This window comes from Phymastichus coffea, unplaced genomic scaffold (genome assembly GCF_024137745.1).
Source record: "Phymastichus coffea isolate CEN01 unplaced genomic scaffold, Cenicafe_Pcof_1.1 PCOF00113, whole genome shotgun sequence".
Taxonomy (NCBI): domain Eukaryota; kingdom Metazoa; phylum Arthropoda; class Insecta; order Hymenoptera; family Eulophidae; genus Phymastichus; species Phymastichus coffea.
In genome coordinates this window covers 316,833-336,391 of record NW_026706924.1, presented here as the reverse complement: position 1 = coordinate 336,391, position 19,559 = coordinate 316,833, and the positions used below count along the sequence as shown (strand labels likewise).

The window sequence follows — 19,559 nt, the reverse complement described above, 5'->3', positions numbered from 1 at the left end:
GTTTCTGAGAAATACGAATTTGCTTCATCATTATTCGAAAACACCTTGTTGAATCAATTTGTGATAACGATACAATTGACTGATAATGTAATTTAATCAATACTTTCGTAATATCTTGATCATTTGTGTTTTTTAAATAGTTTAATATTTATAATGATTTTAATTCAAAATAAAGAAATAAAATTTTCCAAAAACTTTCCACAATGAATCACTGTCAGTCAGTTCAAAACTTTCATACATACTCGTACGTGTATGTCACATTACTATCGAATATATTTCGGAGAAAGTATCGATTAACTAATTGCCAATATAAAAATTTCAAAGTTTATTAAAATCAATTCCTATATCGTTCTCATTTCCAAAGCCATATCTTCCACAAGTAATTTATTCAATTGGCAACAGTCGCCAAACATCTTAGACAAAGGATTAGATGGTCGTGCGGCCCGTAACAGCCACGCAATTTGTAAGCTCGGATTGATTCTAATTAACGGTATCATCCCTTAAGGCTTTGGTCCATCTATCCATTAATTATACGTGTCGTTAGCAAATTGAATCCCGAAATTACAGCTTAAAATTAGATCATCTCTAAGGGAAGAAAATTATCGACTCGGTTTATATCTACGGACAAGAGAGACGACTTTGCTCTCTGTGTACGTGAGCACGAGGTAACTCATCAAGGTTCTCTCTGGCTCTAAGGCAAGCTGAAAATCTCTCTCTCGTAAATAACCAGAGGAAAAGAACACGAGCGCATACACTCCGCTCGACCGCGTAATGAGGACTTTGTTTGAGCGCTCGCCGACGTTTTTAACGGACCGGCCTTTTTCCAATTTTTTTTTACCAACATGAAGATAGGTCCGAGTTTAAATATCCTCAATATATAGCGAAAAAGTCTCGTTCGTTGGCATAACATGCTTTTGTATTTTTAGACTCAATGAATGTGCTTACAACTTTACAAAGATTTCTCAAACTAAGAAAGACAGGCAAATCGATTTGCTGTACACTCGCTTCCTAATGAAATATTCAAAATGTCAAAGTAGATAAAAAGAGTTTAGATAGGATACGGCGGCAAACTGAAATTAGTTTGTTCTCGGAATAATAATTATACGAGCAACAGCGACGGTGTGTTCTTTTTTTCTTCTATCACCTTTTTTTCTTCCGTTGAAAAATCTGCAAAAAGTTACTACGGAAGAAATTACTTGACAACTTTTAATTTGCTCAAGTTTCGCTCGTGAGGCGACGACAAAGGATAAATTTTAATCATTCCGCGACTACGCGCAAACCCCTCCGGGTATACGTTGTCGTCGGCAGCGTTGGTTATTTACTTATTTTTTTCTTCTTTCCGCGTGTGGCAATTTTCCAATTATTCCACAACAAGATAATTTATTTGGTTTCGTGCGTACGATAATTTATTTTGAGTCATACGCGTGATCATAAATTTTCAAAGATGTCGAGGATTATATTTTCTCTCTTCGCTAACGATGTTACGAGATTTGAACTTAATTAAAATATTTGCGCAACGAGTACGAGAAAAACTGCGAGGTTACACAGTTTTTAGTATGCATTCAAATTCGATAATCGAATTAATGGTTATTGGTATTGAAAGTCCACGCGTCTTTTTCAGTAAATTTACAAAAGCGTAAAACGTATATCGTGTGTTTAAAACATTTATCTTTACGATATTACTGCGTCGTTGTACAGTGTGCACAAGTGTAGAGTCTGTTTTATTTATTTCGACAGCGATACGTTTTCATAAAAAAAAACTCATGCGTTGAGATAGAGAGAGACCTGTTTTTTTCATTCACTAAAAACTGAAGTATCATTACAGAATGAAAACACAAAAGCTTACATCTGGTTGGATTTTATTTATTTGTTTTATTTTACTTTTTATTTATTTATTTATTTATTTATTTTTTTGAAGGATTCATTTTTTTTTCATACTAAATAAAATTTCAAACGCTCCTTGTAAACGATTAATCGTTTGTACGTGTAGCTCACAGAGCTTTGTGATTTACCAAAATCCCAAAGTGTAAAATTCGTTTGTTTCTTGAAAGCTTTAGTTTACCGTAAAAACTTTTGCGGTGAGAATTAAGCATTGTTCCAATTTTATTTTGTTACGCATGTTGAAATTTTTATGTAACTGTAAAATTTTCTTTGATTTCGCTTCGTTATCTGATAAAAGAATGTTTCTCTCGATAGCTCAATAAGTAACTGGATTTTATTTCACGAATCGGAGAATGAATCACAGCTACTTAAATTTGTCATCGTGATTTAAAAGAAATCCAAGTTCACCTGCAAGTAATATACGGCCGATGAGCTCGTTCCTGCCAATATTATCGAAGTCCATGACCATAACGTCTAGCGAGCACTCCCTAATCTTCTCCCAAGGTACATTGAACGAGAAGGGCTCGTTGAAAATCGGATTGAGGGTACACTTAAAGATCGGTGTCTTGCGTTTTTCGATTCTCTTCTCGCCAAACTGCAGCCAGACTTTCACGTATGGATCTATAATATTTCAAAGCAATTAAAATTTGAAAAGAAAAAAAGGAAACGACCTCCTGTCTCCGTTATAATTTCATCCCTCGTGATTTATCATCCATGACTGTCGGTCTGTGTGTATGGAATTTCGGAATATGGATGTTGTACTTCTGCACGACGCTAGTAGTACGTGATTCAAAGCTGAGATGAGTATCTCTGTCTCACCCCCTCTCGCTTATGATCGATTCTCTACTGGCAGGATTTGTTTAAGCGATATGTGTTTATTCTGAGACGTACAGAAGCGCGTATGCAACGCATTAAAGCTTAAATTCAATGACTTCGTGTTTTCAATTACATTATGATAATTTTTTCTTCAATGACATCTGACGCCACGTTTTATTTGGATAGTGTACCCGCGTACGAAAATGGCTTTTTTACTAGATAATTAAACGTGAGCTGGACGTTAAATTAAATTATGCATTGCAATCATGTGTAATGAATTTGTAAATCAAAGAATGCAATTAATGAACCATATGGATTTTCGTGCGAGAAACATAAAAATTCTCATGCACGGAATTGTGAAAACGTCTCACGAAATTAATTAATTCTCACGAAATACTTACAAATGAAATGGCAGTTCATAAAAATAAATAAATACATGAATCAATAAAATTTCAGTAGAATATGGCAATGCACCTCTCGAAAAATGTAATACTTTTTCATACAGAAGGCCTAGCATCTATAAAAGTAGAAAAAAAGTAGACGTTAATCCAGACGAAAGTTCTGGAGAGATGTACATCAATAATATCCTCATTGTTTGTCAAACAAACAGACCGGTACCTATTCTAGTTTTCCAAGCAATACAACAATATAAATTCGCGTCTAGATACATGCACACGCAAGGTATACATCATCGATCCGTCACTATAATGCCGTGCCAACTCGAACCACTCTCAGATATAAGTGAAACATAATCCCCCTCATCAGATAGTGTTTGTTTTCTTCTTGTTTTTATTTTTTTTTTAATTTTTCGTTTCGTGGATAGTTATAAGAGAAAATAGTAAAACGATATGATATACTTACCCGATTTGCCATTAATGTCCTTGGCCTTGAGATTGCGCGCCTTGAGAAGGGTAAGCGTGAGTACCGAGTTGCTCGGATGATAGCACAGTGAGCACAATAACTCGCCACACTTGTCCTTCGCTGGTGGTTTCAACGATTTCCAGAATGATGGCTTCTCCGAGAAATCAACCTATGTAATTTCATTTAACATTATCAGTATTTGCTGGTTTATTCATTTGCTAAAACATGTTTGAACTAGTTTTTGAAAATAAATATGTCCCATTGAAGGAATTAGAGTTTGTTGTTGAAGTATCTACTAAAAATGTTCAATGCCTAATGTTATAGTTAACTTACAAAGTATAATCGAAAATATGAAGAAAATTCAAGACTGAAATAACAATCGTAAAATAGCACAAAAGATTCACCCAATCCTGTAAATTATTCATGTAATCGAAGATTATATTTTTCTTCGACATAGCGTCGTATCCTTTTCGTGACGACGACGTCATGAATAACATATGCCTCGCTTTTGGATTTTTCCAAAAAAAAAAGCGCAAATTAAATTTTTCAAATAACGTTTAAATCCTTTAGCAAAGGCAATTTCTTTCAAAAAATCAAATGTTACCGCAGCGGCTCTGTGTACGTACATCCTTTTGCCGATTAATCAGAGTTTGTAAAGCCGCAATCATTAAGTTTCTTTCACAATAACATTCTATTTCAGGGATAAACTATTATCAGTAAATAACAAAAAAAACTTCTCGCCTCTTTCACTCTGAATCTTTAACCGCGCGAAAAGCACAGTTTCTCATTCACTAAACGCCCCTCGCGTGTCCTTGCACGCTTAAAAAAATCTGAAAGAGTTATAAATACCGTCACCGTCAACGAGTCGAGTGTCTGATCTTTCGCACGCGCAGTCGTTTTTAATCTCGCAGCTATGTATATTGCCTGCGAGCACGTACAGCACGCCCCGTATTCTTCAGTTTCATCCTGTGTGAATATTTGAAAAGCCACGGATTTATTGATAATAGCAACGGTTGCGCTTGCAAATAATTCCGTTTTGCTATGCGCTTCCATGTATAGGGATCAGTCGATGGATGCGTCACATGGGATGGAAAATTGGATTCCATACGATGAGAGTAGAGACGACGGGACGTGAGTAACACATTTTTGTCGCGACGTCTGTGTGTCGTTTGCCTATATTTTCCCTCAGGAAATAATTTTCCTGGGAAATAAAATTTGCTCATGTAAATTTTCTTTGTCGGCATGGTTATTTTTCCATTCACGCATCCCACGAGCTTGTAACAAAACGAATTTTCAGCGAAAACTATTTCGAGAAAAATAAGATTGTCTGTCTTTCCTCATGACATTGAAATCAAGCTGATGTTTCTCTTGTCAAGGCAATGTTTTCTTGTAGATGAAAAAAACACATACATGGATGGCACATTGAAAAAAAAAATCCATTGAAAATTGCCATATTGGCACGTTTAACTCTCTTTCTCTCTCGCTGTCCGTTTATCGATACTCAATTACCGTTGAAAAAAAGTACGCGCGCGCACGGACAGGTAGATATTCGCATGCAAATGAAACTGCGCCAGCTTTACAACGTGATTGCCGCGTACTACCTGAAGATTAGCCGGTCGTTTCTCTTTTACCCACCTGGCAAAGCGGTAGGAATAACTCCCCTATGGAGTCGTCCTTCGAGAATCGATCGTAGTCAAAGACGTGGAGGTGAAGTACTCGACTCTGTAGCTTCTGAATGGGGAAACCTGATGAAAAAGAAAAAATATTTAGTTATCATTGGTCTCTTGATCATTGTTCTTTTATTCCTACTATGGCGGTTGGGCTCACGCAGATGATTTTACCCTAGGGAGCTTGTGAAGCAATTTGTTCAATTAAAGATAAATTTTACTTTCTTTTAGAAAGGGGAGCTACTGATGGATAAGTTCTATAAGTTGGGAATTATTCCAATCTTGTAAGAAATAAGTCAATCTGGATCTCGAAAGATTCCAAGTTCTATTGTTATTGACATTTCTGAAGTGCGGGACTAAAATATAAAGTACGTTATTGAGTCATTAAAAAAAAATTACTGCTATTCAGTATAAACGATAATTATCGCGTATTTTCCAAACAATTCAAAAAAATTATTACTTATAGCTGTACTGAGGAACAAAAGAAAACTGCACCGTACACCTCCTTACCAGGATTTACATGATCATTAAAAAAAAATCAAGAGTTGACAAGCATTCATTACTGCAACTGCGATCCCTGTCTAGAAGAAAAAACATAAAGTCCAATAATAATCCCTCATTTCATCATAATCATAACACGCAAGCGTACAGTTATGAACATTGTTTAGCTTGCAAAAGACATCAGCTTGTATATGCATACGATGCTGTTCCCTTTTTCAAGCAAATGAATAAAAAAAGAGGCAGCGCGCCGCATCGAACAGTATACTCGTATATCGCTTGCGCGCGTTCAGCTCCGAATGCTCTCGAACTCTCGCAGAGCGGAAGATGTCAAGGCCGCGTTTACGCGCCGAAAGCGGGCGACGCAGGCGCTGCGCATAATATAAAGGTTTCTCCCGGGTGTAGCTCACGATCTGAAAGAGAGAAAGTTACATTCCTCTTTCAAAGATCTGCTCTTTTTGGTCGACGATAAGTAGCGTCAACTGATGACTTGCGTTTTGAAATTCGCACGATCGGAGGATTATCGAGAAAAGTTCTGCGTGCACCGCAACCCATCAATTTTTCAGTAAATGCGTCGCGATTGAAAATCCAGAGCCGGTGAATTAAAGTTGGATTTGGAAATTACATTAACAGTATATTACTTGGAAATTTCGAGAGGATGCTATTAATTGACACAGTAATTTCCTCTATGCAGAAGATATTTCGCTGAATATGATATTTATGAACATTGCATTTTGAGTGGAAATCCAACGAAATACATTTTAACTGTATAAATATATATTATCCCACAGACACGCGTAACCCTTATACGATAAAAAGTGGAGGATGTTAATGACAGTTTTGAGTATTTCGAAGTTCTCTTTTTTTCACTAAAGACCTTAAGCTTTTACAGAGAGTAGTACTTGGAATTTGCGTGTAAAGCTCGAGATAAGACAAAAATAACTATTTTTCAATGTTTCATGTGTGATAGTTAAAAGCTTTCGAGCAAGAGGTAAAAATCGCGTATGTTAATAAAGTTTTCAGATTTCAATCAACTTTTTTCGAGTGCCAACGATGAATCTTGTGAAGTTATAAAACAAGTCCATAAAATATGGTCTCGATATAATCGTATAATTCAGTTTACGAGACAATAAAGATGAGCGAAAAAGCAAAAATTAGAGCTATAACAGCGCAATGGAATTCCATTAACAACAGCACTTATATCCTAAGCTATTTTTGATATAATTAAAGTAAACACTAAAGCGTCGCGATATCCAATAGAAACTTACTAAAACCTTTTATCAAATTATTTTATCAACTACTTGAATCATATTGTCACCGAAAGACAAGATAAATCGCGACGGTCTGATAGCGAAAAAAACGTCGATGGCATTCGGTTCAATTAGTGATTTGTATGTCTGAAATTGGGACGTGATAAATTGACAGTATATCTACTGGATGCTTCGTTAAGCCAACGGAATTTTGCGATTATTTCGACGACCGTCGCTCTCCAAGTTTTTCACTTTCGCAAAATTAAATTTGATGATTTACACCTATATCAACACTGATTTACCATTATGAAGATGATTTTACGAGGGCACGAAGTTTTATCTCCGAGAATTATTGTGTCTTCGTATTAAACATTCTTAGAATCGTTTGAGGATGTTTTATCGTATTGAGTTATGTTCAGGCCCTTGAGTTTACGTCTATAAAACACTTCGCTGACAGGCCGTTAAAAGTTATTTCGAAGTTATCTTAAACAAATCAAAGGAACGCTTTTGCATAATCCATTACCTCATTGTGTTTTCGCGATCAATGCACTTTTATGAACTTATTATTATTCTCAGTAACTGTAATAAACTGTACAGAAATAACAACCTTTTCGTATTTTGTGTGAATATGAACTACTACGCGTAACGTTTGTCGATAGGATATAACATTGCAACAATCTGTAATTATGCCATTACTTTCAATCTGAATTCTAACGTATGTATTCACATTGAGAATTTGCAAAATCAACTTTGTTATAACGAAGAACGTTCCCGTAAAAGTTAATTCGTTTGCATATGTATGATAAACATGCCGTAAAGATGAATATTCATAAAATTTTTTAAAAATGAACACCGATTTCGTAATAAAAATTGTTGCATAAAAAATCTGGTAAGAAAAAGAGAATCAACACTCTCGTTCATCTGCCGGACATAAACAGGAGTGAATGAAAGAATACAAATGGAAAATCATTCTCTAGCATATGTTTTTCTTCCTTCTGTGCGTACTACTGAACGTAAAGAATAAGCGTAACTCAGCACTCGAGCATTTCTATAAATAATTAATAAGCGCCTTTGCTTTCAAAAGGAACGTCCTGAGGATATTACACAACGACAACGTTGGTTAGTATATAGCAGTGATACAATACGGTACCTTCGAAATAAAAGGTCTCGTTCCATCGTGGATTGAGGGTTCTCCTTTTGATCTTCGTCTCAAGACGATGCTTCTTGTCAGGCAGCAGGGTCACCCTAACGTAAGGATCGGACGTGCCGGACAGATCCTTCGCTGGTAAGTTCTTTCCCTGTGGAAAGTCGAAAAAGGAACGGTTTTGTTAAAAAAGATTCTACACACGTTTTGACTTAGCGAAGCACGATCGTTGGCACCTTTTTTTTATTTTCAGATGCTTCGTTGGGGACTATGCGACGAAGTGAATGTAGGATTATCAAAGTACGGACGGGACATGATTTTCAGCTGTAACGTACGACAGGCGGTTTTGTTGTGATATGTCGAATTAATAATGGTTTCCACGAATATTCGCAAATATTTGAATAATTATTATTCATTGTATATAACATAAATAGATCAACCTATTAAAGGTTAAATCGATACATGGATGCAGTGCGCGAATGTTTCAATGGAAAAAGGCGTTCTATTCTGAAATACAATTTTTTGGAAATTTCATAATTATATAACGCGCAAGGATTGAACCTGCGTGCTGTATAATTAAAATGAAATAATTAAAATGAAGAAAGAGACGCACACGCACAGAAGAGAATGAAGGAATCTATGCGCATACAAGGTATAAAATTTAAAATACGTTGCTGCCTCTTGCGCGCACGATGGTGCATTGATATTCCGTAACATCGATTTCCAATAGATGCCAACGCTACAACTAAAACTCTCTTGCTTTGTCTCACACGCCTAAACTTTTTGATATATAAACTGGTATGCTTCAAAAGAGAAGAAATTCCAGTGTCTACGCGAGATGTGTTCAATGCTTTTAATGAAAAGAGCGTGTCGAGAAAGGAAGAAGAAAAGAACATGCGGGTGATTTAAGATTTAGGAGAAAAATCGTACCATGTTCTACGAGCAAGCGAAGTCTCAAAGAAAGTTCGGGAATCCTTAGCTTGGCCAAGGATGTATCACCCATTTCGACAGGCAAGACAAACTATGTAATTGAGTACAAAACATCTTGAGACGTAATTTTAATTTTCGTTACTACGGTGTTGTATTGTGAGATATTTAACTTTGGAGAAGACATTCCAGGGACCTAACCAATGATATATTTGATGTAAATTATTTATATCCAAGTATTGATCATATGATGAGATTTAAAACGAAAGTAACTTGAAAAGTCAATATTTACGAGATGGATATAATAGTACATTACTTAACTGTGGGAAAGTAACTTCATCTGAATGATATTTCAGTACTAACTTACATAAATGTCAACAATTTAAACTTCCCAAAGAATAAAATCCCATCGCGTATTTCGCAGATCATCTAACGATTTGTTTGACAAAAATATAATGAACTGTAGCAAATCCGTGATTATACTTTCTCTCTTTGCGAGAAAAAGAGAGCGTACATATGTCAAGTATTTGAAAATTCATAAATCAGAATTCACGAGCAGTACTAGAAGATGGTTGTAATCCACATTAAACTAGCCAAGGACTTTAAGCATGATGTTACACGTATAACACGTTCAATGGAATCTCTCTGACAAGAATAATCTACATTGTATAATAAACTCTTCACCTACATTCGACGAATATTATTACATAAATCTTAGCACATGAGAAATACGTGTATTTGACATTACCTGTATTATTTTCAAAACAAGCGTGGTATTTTGAAAGTCGTACTCGAGGCTGAATTGAATCTGGCCGACATCCTCGGTGGATTCTGTGTTGTCGATGTACATGTCCACCAGCGAGATAGATCTGCTCTGTAGGAAGGCCTTCTGTAATGAGAAAATGCCATCGCACCGCGAATCGTTATATCGATATATATGTGTGTCGCCAAGTTTATTTTTAAAACTTGTACGCAACGCAGTCGAGCGTCGCATAAATATACAGAGCGGGAGAAAAAGCAAGCAAAAGAGAGAGATGAAGAGAGAGAGAGATAGATTATTTTCTCTAAGAAGTTTTCTATGGACTGGAATATTGAACTTCCACCTACAGCACCATGAGTCTTAGTAATTGGAGAGAAGTAATTGGAGTGGAACGACCATACCTTTCTATATACTTGTCTTTCTGTACTGGAAGTAAAGTCAGTATTGTTATCTTTACATAATAGGAAAAATCCCTACTTATAAATTCTACAAAAGCTCTATAGCTTGCCTTTTTCATTAAAAAGTATGAGAAATAATAGATCAATTTTTTTAACGTATTTTGAATTATAAACAACAACTAACATTTGTAATATTTACTAGATTGTTAAAAAAATAGATGAGATTATATAAAATCAATATCATCGTTCGATTTCTCTCTCCTGCTCGTTCTTTCTATTCCTCACTAACTCCGGCTAACGTATATTACTCTCTCCATTTGCAAGCTAATACATTCTTCTCTTTTGTCTTCGATATTCCTCTTTTTTACCATTCAAAATCCTATCCTCGCAAGCGAGATAATCACTTATCGATTCACTAGACGTTTCCCCTCCAGCGACGTAAAAAAAAATTCAGTCTTTTGTGTCGGTCAAAAAAAAAGTAAGCTACCCTCAGAAAATCCTTGCAAATGAACGCTCCACATTAATCCCCTTTTTGCCCGACGTTGGCCAGTCGCTTTATGCAGGCCGGATTACGTGACATTTCGTGTGATCTTTCCTTTTTTAAGCCTGCGGATTATACTTATACACTCATGTGATTTTGTACTTTTACGTCTGAATTATGCTCTACTTAAAAGTCAAACAAAGTATTTTTGTTTGAAACACTCAAAGTGCGGAAAGACAATGAATATTGATTGAAAGACAGTGAAGTATTTTTAGTTCGCCTTTTCTTTCTCGGTCAATATTATTTTTTCCTTTTTTTTTTATAAAATAGATGAAAAAGAAATTTTCCAATATTTTAAGATCAAAGAAGTTGATAATGATCCAACGCACATCCTATGTATTTTGAAAATTTAAGTTACTCGTAAAGTTTAGTTTACCGAACAAAAAGTGTCCCGCAAGATATGAAAGAGCAGTTTTAGAATCATATACTTCAGCGTGATAACAGTCGAATATTTGGATAGATATGCTACTATAGTACAAATGTGAATATTCAGTCATACCCGGATGAGACGAAATAACGATGCTGATAAGAAGTTTGCAATGTTCCTTTACCAAAATTAAATATGAAAGTTAAAACACTGCAGTAAAATTCTAATGACTCTCATCTCGAGTTTTCTTTACTATTATTTCGTTGTATTTTTGTTGTAATTTCGCTTAGAAAATAAGCGAATAATATAACTAGATATCTGAAAGCCAATAAAAGATATTATTTTATTTATCTCTTGTCTTTACTCTACTCAAATTACAAATTTGATATTTTAACGCAAAAAATGGCACTCGGCTGCGCCTCAAAAACAGCAATAACAAGAGAAGAACTTACCGATGGGTGCTCGCCCTTCACGTTGGCCAGTTGCTTGTTCTGGGGTCCGGCGGTAGGCGTGACGGGCCCTGCCCCTGGACCAGCGCTCGCGCAGCTGGCATTGCCGCCCGAGGCACTACTGCTACCTGTTCCTGGACCACCGCTTACACCCGCTGGCGACTTGCTCCCTGGACTCCCAGTCGTTCTGATAATTTTGTAAAATTAATACACAATTAATCGTCATCGAAATTTCACGTAAACAGATTGCATGTTTTTGGTGCTCTGTGCTTGTTTCTCTTCTTTCGTGCGAAATCTAATACGTGTATGTTTAACTGTTTTCACATGAAAATGTATTACAGATATACCTATGTAAAAAGTGTGTGAAAAAAATCTTGAACGAGTGTTTCACTTTGTGCTCTGTCTAAGATACATTATGTGTATAGAAAAAAGACTCACGATTTTATTTGATAGAATTATAGGCTATTAATTATCAATAAGTTCTCTAAATATTGCGCACACAATAGAAATTTCTATTCGCGAAGCTGTAATTAATTTTGCATTGTCATTGAAGTAAGAATTCTTGATGATTAAAGCTTAATAACCTATGAAATAGAATTGCTGTTAATTTGATCGAGTAATTGGTAAGAGCCGACAGTTATCACTTTCCAATGAAAATTTGATGTTCTTTAAAAATTGAATATCTACTTTCGCATGATGGTTGAAATACTTTTCAAATCCCGTTTCTTGAGAATAATGTTTCAATCTCTTTTGATAGAATCATAAATACCCAAATCAATTAAAAAATCCAGTTTCATAAGGGAAAAGCAATAAGCTTGCATAATCATAAAATAATAAATAGGACAATATCCCTTCATCGAGAGTCCTTTTCCATTTTTTAGCATACTTTCAACGTTCAAATAATCGTAAAGAATTTGCGTGCGTGTGTGCTTTTGAGTAATCGTACTTGTGAAGAAAAATTAGAGTCTGTCAACAAAAAATTTTATGTGTAAGCTCTGCATTCGAAACTTTTTCGGAGGAGCATCAGATAAAGCTGAAAAAAAACAAAAGATGCATGGTAACAGTAGTTAAACCTTTAGTCTTTTGGTCTAATCGTCTAGGCGACGGTATTCGGATTTGTGTTTTTTTAGCATCACCGAAAAAGTTTTGAAACATTCATAAAATTAGATAGAGAAAATAAATTGTATATTAAACGTATTTGTATAAAGTATTGTAAAATTATCTTACTAAACAATGTGTGTGAAATATATAAATATATCATAGATTATAATAGCGAAAAAAAAATTGAGATAACATTTATACAGTTGTTACTGTCCTAAATAGTTTTTATTCGGCTCTTCGTTTACTTAACGTAGTACAATAAAATGCGTATATAAATATACAAGTAATATATAATATTTAACAATAATAAATGAGGACAATACATGAATATGAGTCAGATGGGAGTATATTGCGAACACCCATAAAAGCGAATGAGAAAAGCAATGAAACTGCAACTGAAGACAGAGACGAAAAACGAGAGGTATCTTAGTAAATCTTTTCAATTCCGACAGGACTATCAACGTCTCGCAAGTGTAAGCGTACGTATCCGCAGAAAAGGGACTTGTAAAAATCCAAGGACATAAGTCGATAGGGAAAATAGATGTGATTTTTCAAGTCTAGATGAAAAAAAAACTGGTTGAAAGGAAGCAAAAAGAACAACAATATTTAATGAGATACGTCCGAGTAACATTTTGTCTCTGTCTTTTTTCTGATATTTTTGCTATTAAAAGCGTAATTGTACGAACAATAATGTAATAGTATATTGAAATAACGTTAGCCGCCAACTCCACATACAGTTCCCACAGTGACACCTATATATAACGATCGTAAAAAGAGTTGTCAAGCATCCGTTAGGTGCATTCAAATGTGTATCACTGTGGAAACTTAGAAAAAAAAGCTGGCATGCAGCTCGAAACGCGCATATGTACGCAGAAGTGAGAGAGTGAAAAAATTCCAAAAAAAAGAAAATAGAAGTGTAACAAACAATGTATTAATAGTTGTAGTAGTAGCCGCTTTTGTTTCTTGGCGTCGCGAGATATATACTCACTCTAGCTGCGCTCTGCACAGTCGAGAATCGAGATCCCAATGTGCGCGGGGACCACATGGAACATAAAAGAGGAGGAAGCAACGTTAGCTCGAGCAACGAACGATCAGAAATCGTTCAATTATTCATTCGCGAACGATCGATTTAAAAAAAAAAAAACTTAGTATTTTTTTCCTGCGTCGATGGGGGTGCATTTCGAGAAACTCCAGTATCTTCAAGAGGCGAAGTCTTTCTTTCTTATTTTTTACTTACCCTGATATCCTACATTAACGGCTAATGTGTATACTCTCTTTTCGCGAGTGTTTTCAAGTTTTTAAGTAACTTTTCACGCTATAATGAGGAGAAACGGTGGATTCAGCGACGACTTATATATTTCTACATTAAGCTCAAGCTGGTTTTGCAAGTTTCTTCGATCGGTGAATAATGGCGCTGAGATAAGGGGTCGCTACAGAAGTATTTTCATTTCGATCTTGTAAGCAAGAATGGCTTTTTTAATTATCTAAAGAAGATTAAAGGTGTAACAAAATTATCCAAGTAACTGGAGAACTTTGAAATACCTCTTCTTCAGCATGAATGGACCTAAATCCGCGAAAGTATCGTTCTTCGTTTATCAAGATGAAATGCACCCCTAAAAGAGAATCCTGCGTCGATTAACCTTACAAGACTATAATATACGATGAGAATAAAAAGATATATCATTGTTAGAGTACGACAGCTTAAAGAAAAGTAGAACATTATATCAATTTTATTGATAGGCGTTTTTCTGTGTGTCGCTGAAAGTATAATAAAGAATAATCGTGCTTATATATGGTGTGGCTATTATATAACCGTGCCGTGCGTGCGTTCACTACGCGACAAAGCTTCTGCTGTTGCTACTGCTGCGTGAGAACATTTATGAAAAAGAGAAAATTTGTAAAGTGTGTATATATGTACTATGTATTGTGTTTTAAGACTTTTCATTAAAAAACATTTTTTGTACAATCGTTAGGTTCAAAACAACCAACCCTCATCCATGTTCATACACATATGGGGGTTGGCTTTTTTCATTAAAGTTTCTTCGATGTTATCTAGTTCTTCTAGAGCTCTCTCGGGCTAGAGGGTTAATAGCTTCAGAGCAAACATTGAATTTTTGTTTTATATGGCTACCGACTAAGTGAATTTCACGCAGTGAGAGTAAGTAATTTCCTCCCCCCCTCTCGCTTACCGAAAATTATGTTAAACTATCACAATAGTCCCTATAACAATAACCTTCACTTGTGACGTTTATGTAAACGCACACAGTTAGCTATTATTAGATGTCTGTTTTTAGAGTTTTAGAGGAAGCAACAGTACTACATTAGTTTATTCTCTAAAAACGAAATAAAAGAAAAAAAAAGTTTTTCTTCTATTCCTTATAGTCCTTATTGTCGAATACTAAGTATATTATGTGTACAGTGAAAAATAAGTAGTGGATTATTTATACATAAAAGCTTTATTAGATAAGAGGCGGTCGAGTGCTAAGTAAAGGTAAAAGCAGTTTATTTTCAAAGTATATGTATACATATCTTTTAACCTACAGAATGGAATATCGTGAAATAGTTGCTCTAACGAAGCTAAAAAGGTGCAGGAAAATTCAGAAAAGCAAGATAACAAAAATTACAATATATAATCTGTAATTATTTATTTTTTGCATTGTAGCTCGTGCGGCCATAACATATTTTATGCAAAATGTGTCAAAGCTTTTAAGAATCTATCCCTTTATTGTTCCTCTCTCTCTCTCTCTCTCTCTCTCTCTCTCTCTCTCTCTCTCTCTCTCTCTCTCTCTCTCTCTCTCTCTCTCTCTCTCTCTCTCTCTCTCTCTCTCTCTCTCTCTCTCTCTCTCTCTCTCTCTCTCTCTCTCTGGAAGACTACCTACTCCCATACGTGTTTTTATTAGGCATACATAATGGATCGATGCGTAATATATATAGAAAATTGGAAACTTTCGTAAAATGGCGTATTCACTAAATATACATGTTGCGAATTCAAATCCTCATAAAGAAGGAAAAAACTGTATCTAATAAATCGTTTTTTCATTGTCACATACTGCGATATTTAAACGCGACTATTTCTATCTGACGTATTCGTTCTCAATTACAAAATTTTTTAACTTTACGTGTGTGGAAAGGTCACTTTTTTTGTTTACACTACAGCGCGAAAAATTACAAGCAATAAAATAATCTGTGATTCTTTTTGTATCCTTGTCAGACGCGAAAAGCTTCTGCAAGTTTTAGTGAAAAAAATACAAGTTTCAATCCTTTTAATAAAGTTAAACAAAATACAACTGACACGCGTGAAATCCAACAGGTGCGTATGTGTGTGTGTATGTGTGTCCCTGTCTGTCTGTTTGTCTGTCTGTCTGTTTGTCTCTCTGTCTTTCTGTCTCTATCTTTCTGTCTCTCTCTCTCTCTCTCTCTCTCTCTCTCTCATTCTTATCACACACTCTTATTAAAACATGTGAGCATAGATAACAATGGATTAGATTGACGCGGTAACAGTGAATCAAAAAGTGCGACTACTATCTTTATTACATTTAAGTAACCATGACAACAGGCTGCAAAAAGGAAATAGAATTTGACAAAATAGATAGATGATATGAGCATCGCGGAGAAAACAACGCTTCGAGACAAAGGAGAATAACGAACGTGCGGGCAGGCATAACATACTGCGCACGAAGGATGAAAAGCAAAATTTATTTCGCGTGAAAGTTTTCATCAGTTTTTTTTTTCTTTTCATTGAAGTTGGTTGTATACTTCACACCTGAGTAATTCAAATAAAAATTTTAGAAGGGAAAACAAAGTTTTATATTTTTAATGAATGAACAAATGAATTAAAATGTAATAGCTAACCTAAGTTAATTAGTTAACGTGTCGCTTCATCTTACTCACTGCGTAGAAAAGGTTCGAGATCGCTCTCCTATTTCTAATACAATAACACTAACACGCAAGTGCGTGCACGTCCTCGGTGAATGGAAAGAAAATAGGGGAGGGCCAAGAAACAATCGAGGCCTTGCTGCCGTAATCGTACCAATGGAGGTTCGCCCGCAAAAAAGAGCGCGAAATATATAGCATACGGACAATAATGAAAAATGAAAGAATAATGGGCACGAGAAACGAGAGAGAGAGAGAGAGAGAGAGCTCGAAAGAGAGAGAATGGGTCATTAGATTATATTGCCAACCGAGCCTGAAGTAGGTAGTGGTGACTGAGCGGTAATGAGCACCGGATATCGACCGAGAAAAAGAACAGAAGTGCTATCGCATCTGCGACGAGAGAGAAATTCTCTCTTCACATTAGCAGTTAGATAAAAGTAATAGATAGTTAGGGCAGTTGTTATTGTCATTGCAAAATCCGGTTGTCATGGAGAAACTTTGAATTTTCGTGATAAATTAACAGTGGTTCACGTTCGAGATTCGACTAATAACTGTCACTATATATTCGACTAATGCAAGGGATGCTCATTAACATTTACAAATGTCGCGCGATGCGTTATCCTCCAAAGCATTACGTTGTGAATTCACGCGAAAATAAAATTCGCAGCAATATATATACATTTGCGTTGGAACGGGTGCGCAATTTGTACAAAAGAGAGCTCTCGCCGAGGAGAATTATAATATCGACTCTATGCATCAGCAGAGAGAATTTTACCCGGAGCCCGTAGAAGACGAGGCGATTTGCATGGAGATTGCAAATGCGTATACATGAAATCCTCTTGCGCGCAAGAATTAGGGTAATTGATACTATGTACCTACAATGCGCTGAACATGCTTAAAATTATAAAAATATATAAAATAAAGAAGAAAATAAAGAATGTAAGAGAGTTTTTGTGCTCTTTTCTAATTTGTGATCGTAGATGACAACAACATACCTGACGCTGTAATACTCGAAGAAGGCAACCAGTATTTCCAGTGAGCGACTGACTGCGGCCCACATGTTTCGCCCGTACTCGCGGCCAAGTTCTTCCTATATATGTATACACACAAACGCAATTTTCTACAGATAAAACGCTCAACAAGTTGGAAACTCTATCTCCTTTTCCCTCGCAGCTTTTTTCTTTCTTATTATCGTTTTGCTGTGCGAATTGCGACGATCAGGTCAAAAGAGCAGAGATGCGGAAAATAGCTTCTCACATTTTTAATTGCACCTCTTTCGTAATTGACGACAAACGACAAAAAAAATAGGAAAGTCGATACCCAATATATTAGAAGTAAATGCGCATTTACCAAGGGTGAAATCCGATAATTGAACGTATAGGCTTACTGGTATTATATACTTTCTTTTCTTTTCCCTCACACTCTACATTTTTTTATAGATTTATCGCTGTACCTGCAGAATTTTTCAAGTTTCGTGGCTGTTTGCCATCAATTGATTTTTGAAACAGTTACATACTTTATCAATAGTAAATGTTCGTTAAAGTTCGGTGAAATTCAACAAAACCAATAAAACAAAAATAAGTCTACCTGCAAAAGGGGGCATTATAGTTGTGATATTCATCGTTCGTACAATATAAACTCCAATAAAACATTGAAGTTTCTCAATCGTTGCTAGGATTCCAAGTATTTAGTCGTCGGCGTTTTATCGAATCGAAGAACATTTTATTTCCTCGCTGTACAATGCGAAGCAATCCTGCAGATTTTCAGATTGTATCCGACGTGTCGCCCGGGAACTTGGCAACTTGGTATTCTGTGAGCAATGGCAATGCTGTCAATTGAATGATCAATCTACAATTTACTACCGTTATCAAAAATCACGCAAGGATTCGAAATAATAGAGCAGCAGCAATGACTAAAAGTTAAGTAACATCACGTGAGCAATCAGCAAAACTATTACTATTTCTCTAGCGTTTAGTTGAAATACGAACAAAGCTTACCGAGAATCGTTGGTCAGCCTGAAAACAAATTACACGTACACACATATGGGGTGCACGCTCGCGGCCCCTTTGAAATCCGATTTGGCTTGGTTTGGAGAATGAGAATTGCTGGAAATTAGAGAGCACTACGTACTCCTAGCATCAGTGAAATCAAATCACACTGTTGCCATTTATTCCAAATTTATGTCAGGTAAAGTTTCATCAAAAGCTGAAAATAGTGCATTGCTCGAAAACCACTGGAGGGATCTAGCATTAAGAGAGAGAGAGAGAGAGAAAGAGAGAGAGAGAGAGAGAGAGAGAGAGAGAGAGAAACAGAAGGGAGATGAGACTTCGCTCCTTTCATTAACCGCACAATTAAACAAGTGAAAGAAAGCACGCGGAATTTCACACCGATCGATGGAGCAAAAATTTCTTCTGGGGATACACTACGAAGGTTGAGCTTTCACGGGCATACACCTTGCGTAATTGGGTGATCAAAATTAAACATCGGCACTTAGATTTTATTCGAGAAATTGAAATTTATATACTCTTAATATAGTGTATTCGCGTGTCATGAATAATTCAATTGAGTTCAAAGCAACATGCATTGAGATAAAAATAATAGTGAGAAAGAGAGAATAGTTTAGAAAACTCTATGAATATTGAGTTAGTCTCACTGCAAAGCAATGGAGAATTCGAACAGACAAACTAGAAACTTCTTGTTTTTTGTTTGGAGAGAAACCACCTACATATTTATACGATAATTATAGGCAAGAGAGAGAGAGAGAGAGAGAGAGAGAGAGAGAAAGAGAGTAAGGAAAGTGTCTTGGAGCAAATTTTACGAAGGGTATGTGTGCGCCTTCAAACCATCTTGGATCGCTGCTGCTTGTACTATTAAATTGGAGAAATATGAGAAAGGAACGTCGTTGTATAGTATTACACTGAGATTTATGGAAATTTGATTTCACGTCATTTCATTCATGTGAAAATGATGAAGATCATTTAGCTGTTAACGATATTAACGTGAAATATTTGCTCTTAGTTACTTTG

At 35.8% G+C, this 19,559-nt stretch overlaps 1 protein-coding gene across 10 annotated transcripts in view; it reads right to left on the bottom strand.

Moving 5' to 3' along the window:
* Positions 1–19,559, bottom strand: part of LOC131670674 (synaptotagmin-7) — a 154,004-nt gene that overhangs the window by 5,114 nt on the left and 129,331 nt on the right. For 6 of the 10 annotated variants that reach the window (XM_058946459.1, XM_058946461.1, XM_058946458.1 and 3 more), the window contains 6 exons: positions 11,563–11,746; positions 9,793–9,933; positions 8,124–8,271; positions 5,194–5,303; positions 3,559–3,727; positions 2,290–2,502 (listed from right to left, as the gene is read on the bottom strand). In XM_058946459.1, the coding sequence (XP_058802442.1) occupies positions 2,290–2,502; positions 3,559–3,727; positions 5,194–5,303; positions 8,124–8,271; positions 9,793–9,933; positions 11,563–11,746 (965 nt within the window). Of the gene's footprint in view, positions 1–2,289; positions 2,503–3,558; positions 3,728–5,193; positions 5,304–8,123; positions 8,272–9,792; positions 9,934–11,562; positions 11,747–13,648; positions 13,661–17,528; positions 17,624–19,559 lie in introns of all 10 variants that reach the window. The other 4 variants (XM_058946464.1, XM_058946468.1, XM_058946463.1 and 1 more) reach the window with 3 other exon arrangements.